Source organism: Anarhichas minor, unplaced genomic scaffold (genome assembly GCF_050575085.1).
Source record: "Anarhichas minor isolate MPS153535 unplaced genomic scaffold, ASM5057508v1 ptg000010l, whole genome shotgun sequence".
In the NCBI taxonomy this organism is placed as follows: Eukaryota; Metazoa; Chordata; class Actinopteri; order Perciformes; family Anarhichadidae; genus Anarhichas; species Anarhichas minor.
The window spans coordinates 5,053,080-5,077,383 of NW_027466456.1; the positions used below are offsets into that span (position 1 = coordinate 5,053,080).

General features: G+C 42.1%; 1 protein-coding gene across 2 annotated transcripts; it reads left to right on the forward strand.

Moving 5' to 3' along the window:
- Positions 1–11,290: 11,290 nt before the first annotated feature.
- rorca (RAR-related orphan receptor C a) lies at positions 11,291–24,146 on the forward strand. Of its 2 annotated transcripts, none has more exons than XM_076087732.1 (10): positions 11,291–11,660; positions 16,906–16,991; positions 17,165–17,306; positions 17,468–17,896; positions 17,998–18,119; positions 18,520–18,652; positions 19,619–19,726; positions 19,852–19,962; positions 20,588–20,700; positions 20,796–24,146. In XM_076087732.1, the coding sequence occupies exons 1-10, from the start codon at positions 11,654–11,656 to the stop codon at positions 20,955–20,957; spliced, it is 1,413 nt and encodes a 470-aa protein (XP_075943847.1). In that variant the 5' UTR covers positions 11,291–11,653; the 3' UTR covers positions 20,958–24,146. The 2 variants fall into 2 exon arrangements, with proteins under 2 accessions (XP_075943847.1, XP_075943848.1); XM_076087733.1 differs by lacking the exon at positions 11,291–11,660 and adding an exon at positions 16,709–16,798 and having other exon boundaries at positions 16,890–16,991.
- Positions 24,147–24,304: the final 158 nt, after the last annotated feature.

Genomic DNA, 24,304 nt, shown 5'->3' on the forward strand with positions numbered 1-24,304 from the left:
AAATTCAATCTATTCTCAAAAACAGACAGATTAAATGTGGTCTGTCTTTAACAGCCAAGAAACTACAGCAAAAAAAAAGAGAGAGAAAAAATGGAAGATTTGTTGAATTGATAAATTAAGAAATCTGGATTTTGGTCAGTTGAACTGTCCTGGGACAGAGTTTGATCTTTTATTCACAACTTGTGGCACAATTAGCATCAGGTCAGACTAATGATTGTTTACTGATACTCTATTATGTAATGAGGAATCCTACACACTACGAGAAGTAATTATTGCCAACATTACATTACATGTTCCAGCTAATAATAGACGCCACAATTACTGTGTTACCGTACTGCACTGCTCCTAAACAGCCTGGCATGTACAATTCGGTTATAGCAGGCAGCAATTGAAAGTAATTCAGTTTGATACATTGTTTCAAATACCTGATTCAATGAGTAATTCACTTATCAATCTACAGCAGTTTCATGTATGGAACTATTTTCTTTCGACCTTAATTCCTACATGAAACTGCCGACAACAAGGTCTGTGGATTATCTTGAATAACCGCGACATTATTACTGGAAAGAGACATTGCCTTTGAGAATGTCAAATGCATTTATTTGGTGCTTTGAGCGCCACAAGCCAAGTGTCATATACTGTTGTCCTATTATATAGGAGACAAGGCAAACATCCCTACGGCGGATATCTCCTAAACTAGGCAACTCGCACCAAAACAATCTAGATTGATAAACAGCACTACAGGTCAGAGGAAAAATGTGTATTTTTGAATTAAATGTGAATTGAACCGTTAACATCATTAAACCTAAACGCTATTCTCACTTCAGAAACCAGAGGTCCGTGTTTTATGATATGTGTGAACTTAACACTGTAGTTGTGTGCAGGCACAGGCATTAAAAAGGCCTTTTCCTTTTTCTCAGGTAACCTAGAAACTGTCATGAGAAGAGACAAAGTGTTGCTCAGATCTCACCTGATGTCTCTCTATATTGAATCTGGCCAGAGATGCGTTTTTAGCTCCTGTGGATGTCTCTGAATATGATTGAGGGGTTTATGAGCAGGAAATAATGAATCCATGGCTGAATTCCTCCAGCAATCCAATTTGTGCAATTGACGGTATATATTAAAAAAATTGCCTGGTGCTAAACTCTAACTTGTTGGTTTTTTTCAACACAATGACGCAGCTTTTGCTCTTCTCACAACTGCATTGAAAGATTGATGGCGTCACTTACAGAATAACAGTGTTACCACCACACATTTGTCACATGCCTTGATTCATCTCTAGAAACTAATGAACTGCACACTGCTGCTGTCCATCTGCCACTTACACAAAAAAGATATTGATGCTTCAGTTTATTCGAGCAGTAAAAACAGGCACGTTGAATGCTTCACTGTTGTGAAACGTGATGGCTTTGTGTCTGAATTACAGCCCTGAGCTGTAATCTCGTCTCTCCCTGTTGTCCCTCTCCTTTCACCTCCCCACTTCTGTTCCCCTCTTCTCTTTCTTCATCTTTCACCTCCTGTCTCCTTTGTTCTCCCTTTTCTCCCACATATGAGTTCTTAGTCTCTTTGGTGTTACCTGTCAGTGATCAAATATGATACCATGTTTACTGTGTAGGACTGCAACAACTTTTCCTTCAACAGGAATGCCAGTCACATTAAAGGCACAACACAGTATGTATAACCTATAAACTAAATAAACCTTCACACACATGACGTATGAATGTTTCTTTCCAATAAAACCCAGCGTTCAAATCCTATTTGTAAAGCACTTTTCATACCAATTTGTGCAACTTAAACCCTAACGGAAAAAAACAGTTGGAGACTTTTGCAAAAGAAAAATAGAAAATGATAGATGTGAAATTGTAAAGACAACGAATTATATAAAAGGTAATAAGAATTAAATTAAAGGCAATAAAAACCTTTAGAATGACAAAATAAGTATTGAAAAAATAAATTGAGTAATGAGCCTAAGGCATTTTATTATTTTAGCAGGGCTAAACGGATATACATTTTTAAGTTAGCAGCACTTTTAGCGACAGATCCGCAGGAAGGCGATATAAAATCAGTGCAAAGAAATATAAAGCTGGGCTAAAAGACGAAATTTATGTGTTTTCTTTTTCTTCTTCACTTCAGAGCAACTAAAAGACTTGTTTCAGAGAGGCCCTCACACATTGCATACATCAGATGAACAGACCATGCAGAGTTTTGTAAACTAAAAAATAAATGAAATCAACATGAAAACTGTTGATGTGATGATTTCTAAATGACCGAGTATTCTCATTGTGCCTTTGCGGTTTGTCTGGGTCCTCCTCTCCTGCCTCATCTCCTTTATAGTCTCAAGGACAGAAGACAGCACGAAGCTGCTTGATTCTCTGATTAACTTGTTTTGCAGACTGGAGATTTGTCACTAAGACCTGAATAAATGTCACGCATCAAATCACTCTTCCAAAACCTGTTTGGAGTTGGGACAAGTATCAAAATGAAACACTAAGATGGCACGACAAAGATGCCCCAGGGCACAAAACTGACCTGTAAAGCCTCGCATGGAGCCCTCTCCACCAGAGCAGTTACATAATAGGAGCTACTTTAATTGTGTGTGTTCATGTTCAATTGATTAATCCGGCTTAGAGAGAATATTAATGCCCGAGTTCCCAAACACACAGGAACAGAATCATAATGCTCTCATTATAATCATTGGGCGCTCATTTACATCTGATGCAGAGAGCAGCTGTGCCAAAAAGGGGCTGGGGCTGATGTCTGTTATGTAAGGAGCCCAAAGTGCCTTCACACTTCTCATCACCAGGGGTTGTAGTTTTGTTGCAGTGGGTGATTATTCAAAACAATCCTCACCACATGACTCTAATAAAACCAGAGAGGAGGGGGGGGGGGGGGGGGGGGCATACATAAACAAAGACATGTCTCTCCTGCTGAGAGAAGAGACTGTTTTAAACTGGAGTAACCAAACAAAATAATCTAACAATCTACTGTACCCTATAGCCTATGTGACAACATGTTTGCTTTTATTCTGGAGGGGAAAAGCATCGAGGCAAAAGAGAAAGAGAAACAAACACACTTACACTTACAAGTTACAGAAAAATTAGGTAATTTTAGTTCAAAACCAGCCTTTAAGGCGTATTAGTTTTTTTACTGAAATATCCAAAAGTCAGTAATCAGAAACTGTGTTATTGAAAATATGTATATATTTTTTTAGTGAGTGATTTCATGTAAAGACAAGTTTAAGGCACGACTATAAGTGGATGACCAGAGTTTGTGTAACATGCTCAAGGATGGAGGAGAAATGAGGGACTGACGGACGGACGTGATGGGGTTTGAAGAAGTAGGCCACCAGGCCGGAGAAAAGTGGACACTGCAAAACAATACAGAGAAAGAAAAGTCGGGAGATTCAGTGAAAGCAAGATAATATTCATTAACTTTATTGAGCTCATTTATACTAGATTTGCTTCCTTATATCTGGCTCTGCTGGTTGTGTCAGAGCAGGTGGAGGACAGATGGAAAGAGACAGAGAAACATGTGACAACAAGATGGGCAGAGATTTTAGATTGTAACGTCGATGAAAGGCGGTGGGGGGGGGGGGGGGGGGGTGCGGCATGTGTTCTGGTCCGACTTGTTAAGCGTGTGCATGCAGCTGATGTGGGTTCATGTTTACATGGGTCATGTTTTAGTAAGTAGGCCAAAACACATGGCATATCACGCCGATTCATCAGGGATAAGCAAATCCTCAATAGCATGGCGGTGGCCCATCTTAATTCACCTTTAAACGGTGAAATAGAAATTTGGGACACAGCCTTCTAAATGGCAATCGCTGTCTCAATGCTGGACTCGCTGCTAGCAAGCTAATTATTTGGTCACTTAGGTGTTATTTAGGTCACTCAGCAGGTCAAAGAAATAGCTCCTTACACAGCTTTCTAAAAATGTTTCTAAAAATAACCTTTGCCTGGTTAATACAGTGTGTCTTTTCATTTTGGAACTTGCAAATGTGCATTGAATTATCTGCAAAGTGTGATTCTGTGATTGCATTCGTATTTAGCTTAAAGGATTAAAAATGGCTTCCAGAGAAGGACTCTCTATAGAGTTCTGCAAGGATGACGTATTTTTGTCAGAAGTTATCTTCGCACTGGTTCCACGCGACAAAAAGCCAACGGGATTCTTCCATTTGATCATGGATTGTTCCATAAATAAAGCCCTGTGGCAAACACAAGTTAATCATACTTAAATGTTTTGTTCAGCAAGCTAATCTTCACAAATAAACACCACTTTTATGATTTTTGAAGCGTAAATGCAATCGGCAGAAGTAAAAAGCTAACGTAGTGACAGCGTTTTATTAAGCGTGTTAAATTACCGTAAGCTTGTGTTAACCACAGACCTTATTTCAGGCATCTAACCAAAAACCCATTTAAAAATCCCACTGAGTTCGAGACGAGGGAACTGGATGTGCAAAACATGCAAACTCATTTGTGGGTTTTAGGACGCATTACTGCAGCACACTATCTTTCTCTGCGCCGAGAGAAAAGATGGAGGATGTGTGAGAGGAATGGAGAAAAAGACGATGATGGGGGCCGCCTTGTCGGCCCTTAAAAGCACTTGAGTGATGGATGGTTTGTCAAACACTCTGATTGCCACAGGTCAAGAACACAGAGCAGCCATGGGTACAATTTAAGATCTGCCAAGTGTGTGTGAAATTTGAAACTTTTCAACGTTTGATGGCTCGGACCAAAACACATGTCAGCCACTATGAATCCAAAGGCCAACGTTTGCCAAAGATAACACGTAGGTGCTCCTTCAGCTGCTTCTTTAAAGGTGTCAACGACTGTCCTCATACATCCACGTCTCTTTCTCCAGAGCAGCTGTTGACGAGCAAATGGATCACACATTTCTTTTGCAGACGCATACAAGCATGCCAGGCTTGTTACGTGACGCACACACGCGAAGACGCTCCTACATGAAATGTACACATGAACATGCAGATTCCAGGTGTGGCTCAAAAGCAGTAATCAGGGTAGGTCATTAATCACAAAGGTTTGTTAACTGCTCTTATGGTTAAGCTAACAGTCCGCTTCTCTCTCAGGTCAACAGGCTCCAGCTGAAAAACAATCCTTTTTCCTGTCGGTGGTAAACAAGCGTTCTCTGAAAGCCAATCTGTCCGAAGAGGAGAATATCGCTGTGTTTGTGTGTGTGTGTGTGTGTGTGTGTGTGTGTGTGTGTGTGTGTGTGTGTGTGTTTGTGTGTGTGTGTGAGCTTTTGCATGCATATATGTGTACATTTGTGGGTGTTACCACACTTTCAAGGCAGATGATTCATTACAGACAAGCCATGGGGTCGTGGGCCCTGTCAGCGACTGTTGTCATGGAAGCGAGGGTTGGAAGCGGCAGATCTCCTTTCAGTATCATCTTCAGATTGTTGGGACATCGACCTGGCTTTTTCTCTCTGTTTCTCTCTACCGTCGTGTCTCTCCTGCTCACGCTTTTTGCTTCTCTGAGACGATTTGTTGTTTTTGTTCGTTTTCATTCTATGTGGATATATATCATATTTTGTATCTTTAATCTATGTTCAGACTACTACCTCTGCTATGCTAAAATAAGTGCTGGATCTGTGCAATGTAGCATTTTTCTATTTTCCAGCGCAAGAAGCAGCAAGACTGTTAAAATGGCTCCCTGGTGGACACACACCAGGTCAGGCTCCTGTCTTCCTTTTCTCACAGAATCTGCAATCACAGTAATTTCCTCACTGTAGCACACAAGCACGCACACAAACCCACTATACTGACACCCTGTGACTCAGCTGTATGTGTGGCGGCCATACATACATTATCTATCGGTCTCTCTTCTCTTATTTATGTTGAAACCGAGGCCTGCCTCGGTAAACTGGTTGGAGAGGAAATTCAGAGGAGACATCTGTGAGACGGATTGTATTTGCCTATTTGACAAATAATTGTTCTGTGACCAGGGGCAGGTTTAAAAACGTCCCTTTGTAGCTGTTTTGCGTCACTTTATAGTCATTTTTCGTCTCTTTGTTGTTGTTTCGCATCACTTTTTGCTAATTTTGCATCTCTGTAGTTGTTTTGCGTCTTTTTGTGGTCGCTTTGCATCTCTTTGTGGTTCTTTTGTGTCTCAAGATATTTGTTTTGTGTCACTTTGTAGTAATTTTGCATCTCTTTGCAGATATTTTGTACCTCTCTGTGGTTACTTTGCATCTTTTTGTTACTGACTTTCCAACAAAAAATGTCAACTCAACAAACATTCAACTCATGCTGGTAAACCAACTTCAAAGCCTCTGACTCTGGTCGGGGGAGACGCCCCTCTGGTCTTGCCTCTGTATGTGGAGGCCTCACTGGACATACATTACGACTTGTGGAGACATGTCCAGACATTAGTTTTTCTCTTTAGTTAACATTTCAGGGCTCATTCACATGAATGCAAGAATGAATGATGACATCGCTCCAACGACATGTGTTGTAACTTGTAACCATAGAAATGAGGACAGGATTTGCACTTAATTAGCAATGAGAGGAAGGGTGGGGGAAATAACAGCAGATGGTAGGAATGAGATATGAGGTAATGGACTTTCAGGCCTAACAGACAGAAGCCACACAAATGCCTTTGGCTCTTCACAGCTGACTGGTTATCCAAAGATAACTATGGAAATGACGGGACTTGTGTTTAAAGGTGTGTACCTGTGTATTGCAGTGAATGCATGATCTCATCTGAGCCTGGATCAGTAATATCATCCTGAGAAGATGAATATGCAGTCCCAGTACGCTGGTATCCCTAGTCCAGATCTCTAAAATTCCATTTTTTTTTTATCACAGACACAATCTCTGCAATAATCTCTTCTGGGTCCTTGTACTATCTATTCGGCTGTCTAAATTTATGTCTATTCCTCTATTCTTTTATCAAACCCCTGTCACAACTCTGCAAATGCCTGTGGTCGCTTCTTCCTGTCATGAATGTCAGATGCGATATTTTCTAGATGGAGGCAGAGCACTATCGGCAGACAACGGGACAAACACTGTGTGCGGAAGCAGCACAGACAGACACACCATGGTAAATGTCAACTTTAATTGGATGCCTATCGTTCAGATATTGCCCGTCAAAAGACCAAATAAACAGCGTGACTCCCGATGACAGAAGGTGAAGCTGACGTGTACCTGAGGGTATTAAATTCAGCCATCTCTCGTATCAGCAGCTGCTGACGGAGGACAAATACCAAGTCAAAAGTGAACTGAAGGGCACTCCGGCTTGCTCCTTGTCTGTTTGTTTAGCTCATTAGCTCATGCTAACCATGTCACACCCAGTTCACCTTGCAACAAGCATAAAACCGTAGTTGATGAGGCTTTAGGTGAGCTGAAGAATACTGAAGCAGCAGCATTAGTGCAGTTTCAGTTTAAAGGTTATTTTCAATTAGATCATTTGTCTACAAAACCACTTAAAGACGAGCAACAGAGCTTTTCTACCTCTGCAGTTTCTAGCGGCATGGCTCCATGGATAACAATTAAATTTTGTCAGTGGGCCCACCACTTTGTTCCAGACTGAAATATCTCATTGCCATTGAATTTTGTACAAACACTGAGATTCCCCGGAGGATGACTTCTACTGATTTTGAGGATCTCCTGATTTTAGATATTTTAGTTTGTTCCAATGACATTTGTTACAGACATTAATGTCCCTCTCACGATAAGTAGAAATTATTTTTGTAATCCTCTGACTTTTCATCGAACACCACGTCAAAATTTGTGTTCGTCCAATACTTTGGTTTATGACTAAATACCAGGAGGCAACATCCAGGTTGCATTATTTCTAATGACCAGCAGGGGGCGACTCTGGTTGCAAAATTATGTCTGTTTGTATAGAAGTCTATGAGAAAACGGACCTACTTCTCACTTGATTTATTACGTCAGTAAGCATTGTGAACATGAGTTTATGGTCTCAATCGCTATAGTTTCAAGTCTTCTTCAATACAGCATGATGTTCATTTAGTAAATTATAATCCAATTTAGAGTAAAATAGACGATAAAGCAGGGTATGCTTTAGGGCGGGGCAACCTTGTGATTGACAGGTCGCTACATAACAACTTTGTCCGGTCTGGGTGTTTTCAGTTTATGTAAGTTAATTGTAACCTTTTTTGATTGCCTAAAAATGTCTTATTCAGCGATCGGTTGTACTCCACCCTCATACTATGTCACGTCTGTTGCTTTGTGATGTTTAGCTAATCCTGACATGCTAACACAAAAAACTTGTATGGGGGTCATAATACCTGCTGAATATCAGCATATTACCGTTATTATGTAAATATGCAAGTATACTGATCGTGGCATTTTTAACCGTCACATCTTTTTAAAAACATGTAATTATCCATTGAAGAGTACGGCTCCATTAGAAACGATGACAACATGAAAACTGGGAAAATCCATCTGCTAAGATTATGTGATACAATAGAAGCCACAGAAGAGCTATTAAATAGGGCCTGTGGATTATATTCTCAACTGCTGCTCCCAAAGTTAAAGACTGAACTTTCATTCTTAATGACGTGTAAAATGATGGCTTCAGCCTGAAGATATTGATACTTCAAGCACACATTTCAGTCAAAGACCAGTCAGGACATCATTCAGGTTGAGGAGGAGAAAGTAATGACTTGTGAAAAAGTCTCACAGGAGGAAAAGGGAAGCAGCACCCTGTAGTTTAGCACACTGACCTATTGATGTTGATTCAGGTGAAAGATACAGTAGGTACAAACCAGATTACAGCCGCACAGAGAGTCGGAGGGAGACAGATTAGTGGGCATTTGAAAAGGGAGAAGGGAGAGGATTTAGCTGGATGAGGGAGAGGAGAGAGAGGATTATGGAAGCCAGAGCCTGAATCCTAAAATAATCCTCTCAGTATACTGGGCTTTATGTGCCGTGGGGCAGAGGCCAGTTTGAGCTGTAAAATTGTCATTGCATTCGTGCGCCACAGTTTGAACGTCCAGAAAGCACTTCCAAAGGTGTGATCATCACCATCACCACCTCTGTTGAGGAGGTGTTTGATTTCCCCTTTAGTTTCTGTCTCTCAAACCCAACACACACACACACAGAGTGCACGCACGCACACACACACACACACACACACACACACACACACACACACACACACACACACACACACACACACACACAGCGGCAGGCGCGTTCATTCCATTTGGCTTAATCTGGAAAGCTGGTCGGGAGCTACATGCCTGTATTCGAAGCTCTAAGCGCCGCCTTCTTTCCGTGCTCCCTGTTCTAATTTGGGTATTGCCATGGTTACATTAGATTCAGGGGTCAGGGGGTCACTGACGTTGCAGACGAACACCGGATGGATGTGTGGCTGCTTCATGGCGACAGAGGGACAAAGTATAACCACGAGAAAGACGGCAGATGAGGATCAGGAAGGAAACCATCAGACTGACAAAACCACGTTGAAATGGGAGGAAGAGGAAGTTTACAAGCAGAGAACATAATAATCACTTTCGGCCTTTTTCCCAGCATTGTGTTTTTAAAAGTGTGCATTCAGTAAGAAGCAAACACAGTACTGCTTTGCATTTGTGTTCTACTGTTGTTGTTTTTACAATTGCACAAGTGTGTGAGAGAGGATCTGTAGAAAAGTATAGACAAGCAAACAGTAGAAAGGTGTAGGAACATACAGCTTGCATAGGTGGTGCTGAGAGATTATATTTAAAATGATGAGTTTTGATTTAGACATGATTCAGGACAGAAGCGTTCACAGTGGAAAAAGACAGAAAGACAAGGCGGAGACTCACCACGCATATATGCATAGCAGAGAGTTGGGAAAGGGAGCGGTGTGAAAGCCCGGTGTTGCTCCACTAACCTACTTACCATAATCTCTCTCTTCTCCTCATTTCATAAGTGCGCCCGAGTTACATGATACATTCGTCATCGTACCTTGCCAATCAATTAATTTCATCTGCATTATTGTTATTAATGGCTTTTGTTTGTGTCGGAGGAATGAAAAATGTACCAGGTGAACTCTGCATACATACAAACATACATGCATACATGCATACATGCATACCTTACTGTATACATTCATGCATTTTGCATTATGCATTTTGCATCAAGAGATGTGTACAAAACATCTGAACAGAATGTTTTTAAATATACTATTATAATATTATGTTTAATTATTACATTTGATTCATCTTGATACACATTGGGTTAAAAAAGCATTCACCCTCGCTGCTTTAAAAACATGCCCTGGATTGCAGGATTTCAGGAAATGGAAAACAAAACAAAACAACACACAGCACAGCAACCTGTGATCACACTTAAATCCACCAAGATTAGTGTTCATTAATCCGGTGATATAATGCTGCAGAGTTACAGTGTTGCATCCAGCTAAAGGGAAACTGAGGACACAAAAGCTTCTCTTATCATAGATATGGCTAATTAATTCACGAAAGTAAGCCAGTATATCTTACATTATGTCTTAGAGAGAAATAGGCTATAGCTTTGGTCCATTGCTGTGTTGGGGGTTTCTATGTCTTTCTTGTTTTGTGTTTGCAGCAGGTCTTCTCCAACAACCAAACACAGTCATGCTTCATATAATCTGTTGAAAGAGGAAGCAATATGTGTGTTTTTGAACAAGCTATGGAAACTCTATCACCACCATGAGGGAAATTAGGAAGACAATAAATGCACATTCACATCTTTGCTCCCTGAGGAAATATATACAGTTCTGTTTATTGTGTCCATGCAACAAAAAGTGATGTTGAAATACAAATTTTACAGTTTAATTGTACAATAAAGTCGTATACTTTCTATTGCCCTGCCCGTTTAGAAGAAATATATGCTACCATGAAGCTCTTTAGATTGTCAAATTCGTGTTGCTTCTTCTATGTGGCCACTGGTTGACATTATTTTCTGTATGTAACAATCTGTTTATATATATATATATATCCTCTAATATGTTTTGATATTGCAATTTGCATGTTTTCATAGTGTATGAAATCTGCAATCTAAGAATGCATAGCCCACATTAAAGTGGCCATGGAGAGCTCTTTATTGATCTATAATTTAAAATGCTGCATAGTTCCTTTTCATCGGGGAACATTTGCGAAGAAATAAAACGGTGCGCTTGTTATTAAACAGTTCCCACGCTGGTAGACTGTCGGTCTGAAGTGACACACTGCCACACTTTCCCACGCAAGCGAAAACTTCCTGAAAGCGCGCGGAGGGCGGCGTTAGCGGACGCGCGCGCGCGTCGGCGTCAGATCACGGGGCACGAGGCGGGCGGACCGCGGGGTGAGGAGGATCATGTGTAGTCCACGCGCCGAAGCCAGGTTACAGGCAGCGAGCCGCAGAGCAGCACAGAGAGAGGACGAGCAGCCGTAGACGTGTTTTTATCGCAACAGTACCTCTGAGACTGCGCATACAGGAAGTACATAACTACAACACACTGGTGCTTTCATTTATTTTAAGGTCGGCGCGTGCGAAGAAAAAAAAAAAAAGGGTAGAAAAATCCATGTGAGGTTTTGCTGTTGTGACAGTTTTCAGCTGCTCCGGATTTGGAGCGAATAAGTGCGCGTCGCTCTCCGTGTTTCTCGGCTTCGTTTCCACCTGGAGTTGCATGACTTGAAGAGTTGACTACACTTCACCGCCGACATGAGAGGTGAGCTTGTGGAATTAGTTAAAATGTATTTTGTTTGTGTTTGTAAATAACTTTTGAGCTGCATTGAGCGCGTTGGAGGCGCTGCTGGCTGTGCGACGGTTTAAAGTGCGTAGGCTGCAGGCTCGCACTTGTAGAAAACACCGTTCACACCACAGGGGCACATAAAATACACAGTTTATTAGGTTATGCATCAAACTGTCACCTTAAGGACCTTGACAATTGTTAATAAAATTGTTAAAAGCTTAATAGGCACGTTTTCGGGTGTTTAAAAAAAAGTGTTTTTTTAACTACAGCAAAACTAAATATTCGCAAAGTGTGTTGAGTTTATTTGTATAAACTGTAAAGATTATGTGCATTTATTTAGATTTGCCTTTGATGAGAGGAATGCGTTGTAGCTTTGAATTACTTAATTTCAGCGGTGACTCCAGTTATGTAAACGAGAGGAAGGAGTGAGGGAGTGAGGGAGGGAGGGAGGAGTGATTCAGAGGCTGTCAAACCGAGAGAAGAGCTGCTGGCAGGGTTTGTTTACGGTGAATGAATAGTCCCCCTTTTCTTAGGTCTTCCTCCCTTTTATTACACTTTAGTCAGACTTTTTTATGACCCAACCATTAGTCTGACAAATTGTACTGTCGACATTTCTTTTTTTTCTTCTTTTTTTTAAATGCGTGTGATGTTTTAATTAATGTCCCTCAAAATCACTGATGGTGTGTTGAACTATGGTTTAATGCAATAGTTATAATTCATAAGCGAGCGTGTTTTTGTTTTCAGCGTCAGCAGTAGAGAGAGAGAGAGAGAGAGAGAGAGAGAGGTGCTCCATTGACCTAGTTCTGTCATTGAGGATTACTGTGTGTGTGTGTGCGCGCGCGCTCCTGGCGGTGGAGTGCCACGGTCTGTCGTCATTACTAATGAGACAATAATATTTTTAATTCGTTATCGGACACAATGTTCCTCTTTAGAATATTGTAGATTTCAGCTGCACTGGAGGATGTGACGTTCTTTGATACATATTTTATATGTGAAATTAGGAAAAACATATTCGTTTGTCAACAACAAGTCTGTTGTTGTGTATTTTTTAACTTGTACAAAGATTGAACAGGTTACAGTTTTGAGGAGTTGTGATGGCGAGCAGGATATGAGCACAGCAAGTCCACATGTAACCGTGAAGCACAGCAGGATGCAGTGAAGCTCGGGTTCCTCTGCCGGCTAATGTTCCTTACATCAACTAGAGTGTGTGTCAGTCCGATCAAGCATTGCAAGGAAAAAGCGGTGTATAGTCGTCATTTTCCTGATTCCCCTGATAGATTGCAAACAATGCTGTTGTACTTTTTTTGCTGTTTGTCTCAGAGTTGTTGTTGTTGTAAACTGTTGCAAAATCACGCGAGGTTGGTATGATGCAACATGATCAAACAGGCAAACGTAAATAAAGCACTTAAAGATTTTACGCCCCAGTGGACTAAGCCTTATAAGACAGTTGGAGCCCATGTAGCCCGGGATCAAAGGTGGCCGTAAAGAGGAAAGCTCTCAAAGCCACTATCTGCTGCAGCCTTGACGTCGTTCACAGCGCGCATACAGTGTGTGTCAAGGTGCCCTTTCTCTACGACAACTTCACGCTGAGATTCCTTTCTTGTTATCTAAAGCTTTAACTCTCAACCCAGCCTGCATGCAGGCAAAAAGTCATTGCAACTTGTTTTGCAGCGCAGCAATGCAAACAATGATTACATACAAATAATATTTTCCGGTTCAGTATCTTAGGTCGTTTTCATAGGCCTATGTACTATCCTATCTGTGTTCCAGGTATGCATACGGATAAGTGACATTTAAAGAGATTTTAGTTCAAGGCCGCTGTGATTGCGGCAGCGTCGTCCTAAATTTGTTCCTGCGGGTTTGGAGCCGCATGCAAAATGACACGCTGCGACCTGAATTCCTCCGTCTGGTTTTGCTTGCGTTGCGGAGGAGGCCCACTTGGGTTTGAGGTCGGAGCTGCACAAACAGCACCATCAAGTGAATGCACTTTTATCTTCTCTGATCAATGGTGAGGGATTACAGAGGCACAGTGTGTGGTGAGGACTGGTTTCCTGACTGGTTTGTTAGCATTGTTGTTCAGCATGTGAGAGAAACCTGGGAAAAGGTTGGAGTACGTAGGAGTGTCATAACATTGTTTTTATTGTTTATAGTCGGGGAATCCATTACATCAACGATAAGGCATGCAGCAGAAGAAGAGAGGGAAGGATTAAAAAGTGAAAGTATCCTCACCTGATTGGGCCAACAGCTGTGCTGCTGACCTAATTTTTAGGATGTGGGCGGATAGAAATACAATTAACAAGACTGTCAGGAAACTAGTTTTTGCTGACTGCCTCACAGAACGATGAAAGGAAATAATTGCAGTCTCTTATAACACACTGTGTCAGTGATACTCTAGTCTACAGCGATACAAAAAACATCAGCAAGGGCGACAGTTAAGAGCGATGCATGATGCAGGCCTGTGCAGTGGACTCGGTGTACACTAATAACTCTCGTCCCACTATTATTGCATCGGCTGAGTAATTACCGAAACGAGTTTGGGGTTAGTGTCGGGTCATATACCTGCGTTCTCTAGGTAGGTCAGTGGGATTGCACAATACACCACATATGCTGTTCTTCCCATAGAGGCCCCAGAAGCCCCTCAGAATGGAGGTAGAGTATACAGCATGTCATGTAAATGTTAAGTTCAAGGTAAATAGGACCTTGGACAGTGTTTTATTAGCTGGGATGAGCGAGCAAAGTCTCCCTAGCAGAGGTTTTACTGCAGCGATGAAGAAAAGCTCTGACCGACAGACACAGAAAAGCAGTTTTAAATCGCCACATAGTTTAAAAGCTCTAAGTGTTAAAATATGATTTTCTGCAATAAGGTTCCAGGAAATTATATGCAAATTCTGATAGGAGGGATTTTCCAACTTGGCGTAGCAGGAACTGTACATCAAAGCTCCTGTGAGGTGTATTAAGTTCCTGGCTCGTCATTTGCATATATACTGGATATTGTTCAAGCTCTATTTAAACTTCAAAGCTATTCAGTTAAATTAAAAAATTCAAAGAAGTTCAGCTATGATTACATTCCTTCTCAAATATAGACATTGTGTTTAAACAAGTCGTCTTTAATACATGTTAATAGCATTTAAACACACAGAATAGGTGTTTTTTCTTGTTTGCGTCAGCACTTGCTGAATAAGAACCAAGTTCACCAAACAAACTCCGATGAGAATAAAGAAACCGTTTTTTTAGGCCCATGCTGCATCTCAACATACCCAATAATGTATGGTGGCAGCAGAATACACTGTTTTAGTTGTCAGAGACCCCTCTAATAATCTGCACACTGTTATTTACTCTAAACAGTGTCCACTTCTGCGCTGAGCTGTGATTTGTGCAATGTTTATTTGCCAATAGACCAGAGCGGCAGAAGGAATCTCCGGGCAGCCAACTGCACCGGAGTAAAAATAGATGTGTGGTCGAGCTCAAACACGGCTGAAATTTCACTCAAATACTTGACGTGCTGCAACAAGTTAAGAGCTACTCTTAGCCATGTTAGTTGCACCTGCTGCAGCTTACTGTACGAGATGTTTCGGGAAATATTTCCAGATGTTGCTCAAGTGGCAGTTTGGCCCGGTCGGGGTTTCAACATTGTTTTCCTTCCAAACCGAAAAGGACGACTCCACCCTTTCCTTGAATAAAAAGCCCTGAGTCAGATCTTCTTCCACCTTTTTAAAACCTGCAAGAGAGCCCCCCCCCCCCCCCCCCCTTTATGCTGAACGAGAAACTGTGTCAGTGGAGCAGCTCTTGCTCACTGGGCCTGATGGTGATGCTCGGCTGACTGGCAGGTGAGACCGGCGAGTCACGGACAAAAGCCGCTGACTAGACAGCCAATGGCAGCGCAGGGGAGTGAGGGAGGCTCGTCGCCCTGTTGCCAAGGCAACCACCTTTTTGAATGAGTGTGTTCGTGGAATGCGGCCAGACGGGAGTTATATAACAGGCCGAAGAGGGGGGGATTTAAGGGAGCAATAGAAAGGGATTTTTTTTTTTTTCCATTGCCTTTTATTTATTTATATCCCCTCAGTTGCGTTGGCCAGGAGGAAGCACTCAAAATATGTCTCCTGCACTGCACAGAAAGTCTTTGTGGGGGGGGGGGGGGGAGGTTATAGTTGTGATTTTCATGGTACTGTCGGTCACTAAACTCCTTTGCGTTGCCTGTCTGTGTGATGCATATAGCTCTCCCCACACAGAGTGACTCATGTGATTGGTTGGCCGTGATGTGGTTTATCAAAGAGCCTTTAGAAAACAGCAATTTTCTGGAGAGCTGCGATGGTTAAAGCCATCGCTGAGATTTACAGGTTGCCTAATACCCCTTGTGACCCAATGAAAGTGGTTTAGGGATTGTTTGGCTCAACCTGCTGCCCGGTGCCGAATCAACATTTTGCGCGCACACAGTAACAGTCGGTTGCGGTTGTTTTGTGGGTTACAATCTTAGGCCCTTGGAGGGTCCAGCACAGCAGTATGCCTTTTTCTCACAGCATACCTGCTAACATGTTGTCATCCTGGAGGAGGAGCGACGCAGAGAGAGAGAGAGCCGTGAAACTTTATAACCCCGGGCCTCAGCTAATGCAATTGACCTGCTATTCTGGGCTTGAGGAGGCCCGGCTACTTAGATAAACAACATAATGAAAAGAACAGGCTGTTCCTGAGTAAGAAGGCTCAGGCCTCCACAATCAACTCAAGGTGTATAATGTAAACGTCCACCGTGTTCGTGACACTTTCTTCACAATCAAAGCAATGAATGTCGTCATTATTAGCCGCATTTCAAACCTTGTAATGCACAGACGACACTTGACTGTCAATAAATAACCTGGACTTCTCGTGAGAAAATTCAAGTGTCACATGCAAGGTGGTGGTGGTCTGGTTTGAGTTAAAAAAAATAATAAAAATCAGGATTGTGTAGAGTAAATATTGATTTATCATAAGCTGCCCACTTCTTTTGATGCGTTATGTTGACAATAACTGCAGTCAGCATGATACGCCTAAAAAGAAGATGTTGAATGTTCCGGCTACTTATCTATATTGCAATGGTGACCAAAAGATATGTATTTAACTGTGTGATGGGTTTTTGTAGATGCACATCGAACCAAGTAACTTACGTCTACGTTTTGAGGTCCGTATCTGTGAAATGTCCACTGATTTTTGTTTTGTTTTGTTCTCTCTCATTCTTCTCTCTCTCCAGCTCAAATAGAGGTGATTCCGTGTAAAATCTGTGGGGACAAATCCTCAGGGATCCACTATGGTGTCATCACCTGTGAAGGCTGCAAGGTGAGCATTCATCCATCTCCCCCATCAGCTGTTGGTTCCAGTGGTAAAAGTAGCTTTAACGGTGTTGTTATCACCGTTCTACGCATTTCGTTTATGATCCAGCCAACAAACATTAACATGCTCACATTTTGTGTGTGTGTGTGTGTATGTTCTTTTATTTTTTTTGTCTGAAGGGTTTCTTCCGACGCAGCCAGCAGAACAATGCTATGTATTCCTGCTCACGACAGAGGAACTGTTTAATTGACCGGACCAACCGTAACCGCTGTCAGCACTGCCGACTGCAGAAGTGTCTCGCTCTGGGCATGAGCCGCGATGGTGAGTTCAGCCACTAGATCTATACTTAATTAACTCCGAGTTTCCACCTCCCACTTTTTGCTTGTCACTGTTAACGAGTCATGTAATCTGTGTCTGATGTAGGCCGTACCTTCCTGAATGTTAACTTTTGTTTTTTGGCCCTTACATTCTCCCTGTTGCAGCGGTCAAGTTTGGTCGAATGTCCAAAAAGCAGCGTGACAGCCTGTACGCAGAGGTCCAGAAGCACCAGCAGGCCCAGGAGTGCGCGGCGCTCGGTGTCCGCGAGCGAGAGGACAGCGACGTGACCTACAGGAGAAGCTCCACCGCCGCGCTCAGCGACCTGGAGGACATTAGCATGATTCCGGAAGGCCTGATTTTCGACCTGCCGCTGACCCCCGAGGACGCAGGTGGAGACTACTGCAACCTGGACGTGCTGAGCGGCAGTGCAGGCAGCACCTCATCCTCTCAGAGTTCACCAGAACAGACCAACTTGGACTTTGTAGACGCCAACCACAGCATCAAGCACGAGTACCAGCTGTTGCACGACTCTGGACTCTTCTCACATGCGATCCTCCACCCGCTGCCCGAGGGCTGCTCCCTGCTTGAGATAGGTCAGTATGAACGCCATATCTGCTGTGTAAAGGCTGCTGCTGTTGTGTGTCTCATTTAAATTTAAATAAATCTCATTGAGAAAAACGTTCTCTCTGTTCAGAGTGTATAACTCAGAGTGTGCTGAAGTCCTATATTGAGACGAGCCAGTACAGCACAGAGGAGCTGAAGAGAATGGCGTGGACCTTGTATAACCCAGAAGAGACACGCTCATACCAGACCAAGGTATTTATCACACATTACTGTATTGCATGCATGTGACATTCATCCACATTACAAGAACTGTATTGTCAGGGAGGGAGGGAGGTTTTCCGTTTTCTTTACCTTGCACAAAAATCAACTGTAAAACTTCCACATGGTAGTTTACTAAAACAATAGAAGTGTTCCCTTCGTATCACCATAGTTGATTCTCACAGAGGGCTTTTTCTCTCACTAGTCAAGGTTGTAGGACATATAAGGTACATAGGGGCTATAAGGGAGGTGGAGCAAACGCACAGCAGGTCAGGACGTCTTTAGGGGGAAATCACTCGACCAGAGTCTAGATAAGCACAGCAGAGAACAATGGAATGCAACTTGTATTGAAATTCTCATAAAAGCCTCCCTGTCTCTTGCTTTCTCTTTTCAGTCGGCTGAGGCGATGTGGCAACAATGCGCCATTCAAATCACCAATGCAATCCAGTACGTGGTAGAGTTTGCCAAGCGCATCTCTGGCTTCATGGACCTCTGTCAGAACGATCAGATCATCCTCCTCAAAGCAGGTCAGTGCACGACGCCAGCATACGCTCGCCTTGTAGGTTCAAGTCCGTTCTATGCTTTGTGTTTAGCCACGCAACAGTCAGGAGCTGTTCTTTTACAAGACATGCAAGCAAAAGGGGCTTCTGAAGAATGGCCCGCCTTGTCTCAGTCACGCCATGAAGCGCCTCTACCCGTAATTCATGGAGGCTGTCACGTGATTGGAAATTTTAAATAGATGGGTTTTTTTTTTCAGTGACAGCCTGAACAACTAGTTATTTCCACCAATAGGCTACATGGTTGACAAAAAAATGTCGGCCAGTGAGAAATTACGATTGGCCTGACAGTCACTTCAAATGTGTCAGATCCACAGCACCACATCATCATAAGTCACTTGACCAAACATTGTCTGTGTCAAGTATGAACCAGTGACTTAATGACCTTTTTATGATGTTAATCACATCCTTCGTTGTGCGGGTGACAATTACCCCGTCATTCATAGCTCTCTCAATAAATTAAATGAAATGAACTTGTCAGTGAAGAATGTTCGACTTAATGTAATCGTGACGGGGCAGATTTAGCCTCACTTTGTTTGAATAAGAAGTCTTCCTCTTACAACACGTCAGGTATTTTACAAGTGGTGATTATTTAAAAGAACCGCTCACTGTTCTTGTCAGAGGAGTTACCTTTTTTTGTGCAAGGTTTTCTTCTTGATTGATTTTTGCACATTTTTCTCTAGATGACTGCATTAAGCAGGACAAAACAACGTATAGGGATCAAAATAATGGTTTTATTTTCGCTGCTCCTTTTCATTTTATCCTCAGAAAATTTGTGAATTTCAAATGAAATATTACATCCGCTTAGTTCTTCTCAGCATAGCTGCTGAACATGGCTTAAGTAGATAATTGACAAGGATTTTTAAGGCTCCTTTTCCTCTATTTCAAATACTTAAATACGTACATGCCACTAATCTTCTCCTTGTGTGTTCACAGGCTGCTTGGATGTTCTTCTGATCCGTATGTGTCGGGCCTACAACCCCATCAACAATACGATGCTCTTTGACGGAAAGTTCACAGCTGCTCATCTTTTCAAAGCACTTGGTGAGTGGACACATTCTCTCTCTCTCGCTGTCGCTCTCTCTTTTTTCCTCTAATGGGAAACACATACACATCCCAGCCAGTAGTTTCTGTTTTGATGACGAATGTATCCTTCTCCTTCCGTCTAGGCTGTGACGACCTGGTGAGTGCAGTGTTCGACTTTGCTAAAAGCATGAGCCGTATACAGATGTCCGAGGAAGAGATGGCTCTCTTCAGTGCTGCCGTGCTGCTCTCACCAGGTGAGATTATATTTCTTGAACTACATATATTTATGCTCATTGTAGTGTTTACAACTATTTTCGGAGTAGCCTACACAGCATTATTCAGATTGCATTATCCATGCATATGTGTAACAAGAAGCAAAGAAGAATCTATATAAAGCGTCTCCTCATCATTAATATACTTTCCTCCAACTCGGCCCGTGCATTCTATCCATGTACTGTTGTCCCAGATCATTTTATAATTCATAACACACTTACATCAGCAATGTTGCACCCATGGTGACACGTTAGTGCTGGCGCCAACAGGATATTAACTTAAAGTCCTTATTTAATCACACCCATGTTTTTGAACGCAGAGGCTGCAAAGGTTGTGTGATTGACTTTACTGATGGTCATTTTCCAAAACACAACTTTTTTTACATTCAACAATTAGCTCGTCGCTGCCTGCTGTTAAGTCTTGGATGTTTAAGAGTCATGAGAGTCCCTGCTGACAACGGCATTACCGTGCAATGTTAATATAACGTTGGCATGACAGAAAAGGCATTACGATAGATGACTTTCATGTAAGAATGTCCAATATGTTGTGAAGCCAACAGCTGTAAAGTATAAGCAGTGAAAAGATAATCTGCACAATCTCCCTCAGACCGACCCTGGCTGACAGATGTTCAGAAGGTACAGAAGTTGCAGGAGAAGGTCTACGTGGCTCTGCAGCGCTGCCTACAAAAAGAGGGAGCATCAGAAGAGAAGCTAGCTAAGGTACAAACCCTGCTGCATTACTGTGACAAGATAATTCACCTGTTGTATTTATTTCTTCTTTTAACTTATTCTGCTCTTCTGTATTTCCTTTCTAGATGGTGTCTAAGCTTCCCATCATGAAGTCCATTTGCAACCTTCACATCAACAAACTGGAATTTTTCCGTCTGGTCCACCCTGAGACCGCGTACACCTTCCCTCCTCTGTATAGGGAGGTGTTTGGCAGTGAAATCACCTTCCCAGACTCCACAGAGGGCTAGAAGCGCTTAGCTAAATAGAGGGATTTAAATGGAGACATTGAAGTGTAGGGATGGGGAGATAAAAAAAAAAATGTGGCAACCAGCTGAGACAAAAACCAACCAGCGGCTCAATGACAATCCTGCACGCTACACTTTAGGACTCACTCCTCTCACCTATGAGCTCCCAACCCTGTGGAGGAGCTCACTCTGCCCTGCCAGCCAGTCCATTCAGCTTCAACGTAACACTACAGCAACTGCTGCTGGCTACTCAGTACATGTTACCTCTTTTTTTTAAGGAACTTATTGAAGAGTAGCCTAAATCATTTGTATTCTCAAAAAAATATTTTTCTATGAGATGACCTTAATCTTCTCTCATAAAGCTGAATTTGACTCTCGCTACTCTCGAAGTTCCTGTACGCTATTGTTAAATGTATCCCCTCGTTCCCTTTACCGTTTCAGCGCAGCTCTAGGCTCGAAATAGAATGTACATACTTAAAATCCTCACCTACTTTCAGAGGTTTGCAGTAATCATGCCTGTTTCAGTTCTGGTGTGTAGTAACAGCTTATTATTTCATTCGATATTTTTGGTAGCGCCCATATTTTGCAGTTTTGTAATGTATGGACAAGCTGTTTTAAAGGGACCATGATCAAACTCACACAGAGACAGGGTTTTTAAACTGTGTGAATCGAGGGCAAACGGAGTGTTTGCACCCACAAACTCTTGCACACAGAGCACAAAACATAGCACTTCAACTGGTCTTTGTAGGTATCTTTACTAGCACATCCACAGACGCTGATGTAAGTGAGCTCTTCTTTTTTTTTTCTTTTTTTTTTTTTATGCAATCAGTGACCTCAGCCCAAATACCTTTTCCCTTTGAAATTGCCACCTGGAGAGTGAGAGAATCAGAGGTATTTTGAAAGTATTTTCAGATGCTCCTTTTATATATAGTATAAATAATAACACCTCTATAATCATGTAAGATAAGAGCAGTCATGATGTCATCCCCAGTTAGGTGGAGGGTGATGTGCTTGTGCTCGGGTCTCTCATACAGATACTGCCTGGCCAAACTTTGGGGATCTGGGGCGGAGAGATTGGTGTTGCTGCAAAGAAAATCGACTGAATAATTATGGCACTTATGAGTCCTTGTTCGATTCCAAAATGAACTCTTTGGTTTTTACGGGTTCGCTCTCAGACTGCCATCTGTGAAACTCATGTTAAACCGGTCGGAAATGCCAGATACACCCACCCGCTGTAGATAAGCTGTATGAACAAGGTGCTGGGCAGCCGACCACTGTGGGGTTATGAGCTCTCATGGACGAGCGTCTGGAACTGTACCGCCTTAGTCCCCCCCCCCCCCTCCTCCGCAGAGGAGTGCCATCGCCCCAAAAACCTCCAGCACCGTCTCAACCAGCAGATTCAAAAGACTTTGGGAGCAAAGAAAGAAAATGATCTGAGAGTTTGGTGTTGAAATGCGACAGTTAATCACATTTTCCACCTACGTGGTTGGACGAGGGGCAAAGAATGGAGAGTGGACTTGTGGGTGATGGTGTTCTTTAAGCCCAGTCAGAGAGGCTTTACTGTCTGCGGCGACTCTCACTGCTTCGGGTCGAGGCCGACTCGTGCTGTCGCAGGAAGCCATGGTGTTCTGATTGGACAATTTGATCCTCTGTCCCCTCCCCCTCCCTTTGGCTACTACCTCACCCTCTTCAAACACTACGTGGCGCAGCAAAGGGTTGACAGAGCCATCAGCTACCCCCCTGAGCTTCTTCTCAAATATAACAATTAGTGGTGAAATTCGAAGGCCAGTGACTAAACTATCCTAAAAATGTTGTTGTGCTCTTAAAACTGGACAGAAGACAAACGTATACTGACGGCATCCTCTCTTACTGCTTTTCTATCATTTGAGAGCAGTGCATGCCTTTAGGTCCAGGAAGCCCTACTTACGTAGAGATCTGTCTGAAGTCTCTGGAGACATTAGGGTGTGTCCAGATGAAACCTTTATTCTTCAAAGTAGGGGGACATATTGGATTTCTGTCCCAGAGGAGCTACTAGAAAAGAATAGTTGTAATTTATGCTTTTTTTTTTTTTTTTTTTAATCTTAAGCATTCTGCGACAATCACACGACAGATGTTGGATGTCTAGCTCTATTTAATGTCAGCCTGGTTTGCTTTGTGCTGCTGGGACAGTGCTGTTCGCCATACATTATCTCACATAGTGTGAGGTAATGTAAGGGTGTGACCCTTATCTGGGTACGTACGACAGTGGCGTGGTGGGATTGTGCAATAAAGTCTTTCCCATTGTAATAGCGTTGTTAACCTCGCAGCACGACAAATAATGTTATTTAGAATATAATGTACCAAATACTCAGCCAACCACTAACACGGGGTCAGCTCTCGGCTGACACGACAGTCAGGTGACGCTTACAGATTGTAACAAAGTGCAATACTTTGTGTCTGTGGAGAATGTGAGACATGCTGCTTTGAAAGGATTCAGTGTAGTTTTTGCATGCCTAAACACTGTCCAGGGGGGGGCAGCACTGAAGATCTGCACTTGCATTTCCTGAGTTACTCAGGGAGATAGCTGGGCTCTCTGTCCTACAGTGTCTGCAGTTAGTCTAGCAGGACACCTTGCACCAACATAGAAGACCTTAAAACCTTGATCACTGTGTACAGTACATGTTCTTGTGAATGTTTTATTTCAAAGTATCAAAGACTTTACCCCTGTCTAATATCATTATTGCAAGATCTTTTTTTTTTTGAGTTTGAGTCATAGATGAAATAGGATATTAAAAATAGTCAAATAAATTTAAAAGGTGGATTATAATCTCTGAATCTTGTGTTGGTTTTGTTGTGATCTTTTGTTTCCTGATTTTTATCCCTATGTGGACTTTTTTTTTCTCATCAGTTTAGTGTCCTTTATGTCTTGGAGAGATGTAATTCTATTTTTTTAAAGAGCGTTTTTAAAAGATGTCTCCCTAAAAGTTTCTCTTTTGTCATGATCCTTCTGTTTATATGTTCATGATATTTTAAGATTACTATTATTAAATCAATATAGATTTTAATAAGAAATTATTTATGACATGTTATGGATATATAAAGCCTAAGAGGTTTTAACACAACTAAGTGTTATTGCACAACGGTGATACAATATGTGGATTTAAGAATGTAATAAAAGTCTTTTTACAATTAAAATAAAAACGTATTGCTTCACTTTGCTTCATGAAACTAATTGCACCCAAAATGATCTGCACAGATGAACCAATTTATTCTCCATAACCACATGAAATAATACATTTATCACAGTTTTATTAAACACAGATTCCTTTTCTTTTGGTCATAATACATACAGATGTGTTTGGAAAAAAAAA

Coding starts and splice junctions, on each gene's coding strand:
- rorca (XM_076087733.1), top strand. CDS start 16,724: ATGTTCCGGCTACTTATCTATATTGCAATGGTGACCAAAAGATATGTA. Junction 19,727..19,851: donor TCATCTTTTCAAAGCACTTG/GTGAGTGGACAC, acceptor CCTTCCGTCTAG/GCTGTGACGACCTGGTGAGT. Junction 19,963..20,587: donor TGCCGTGCTGCTCTCACCAG/GTGAGATTATAT, acceptor AATCTCCCTCAG/ACCGACCCTGGCTGACAGAT.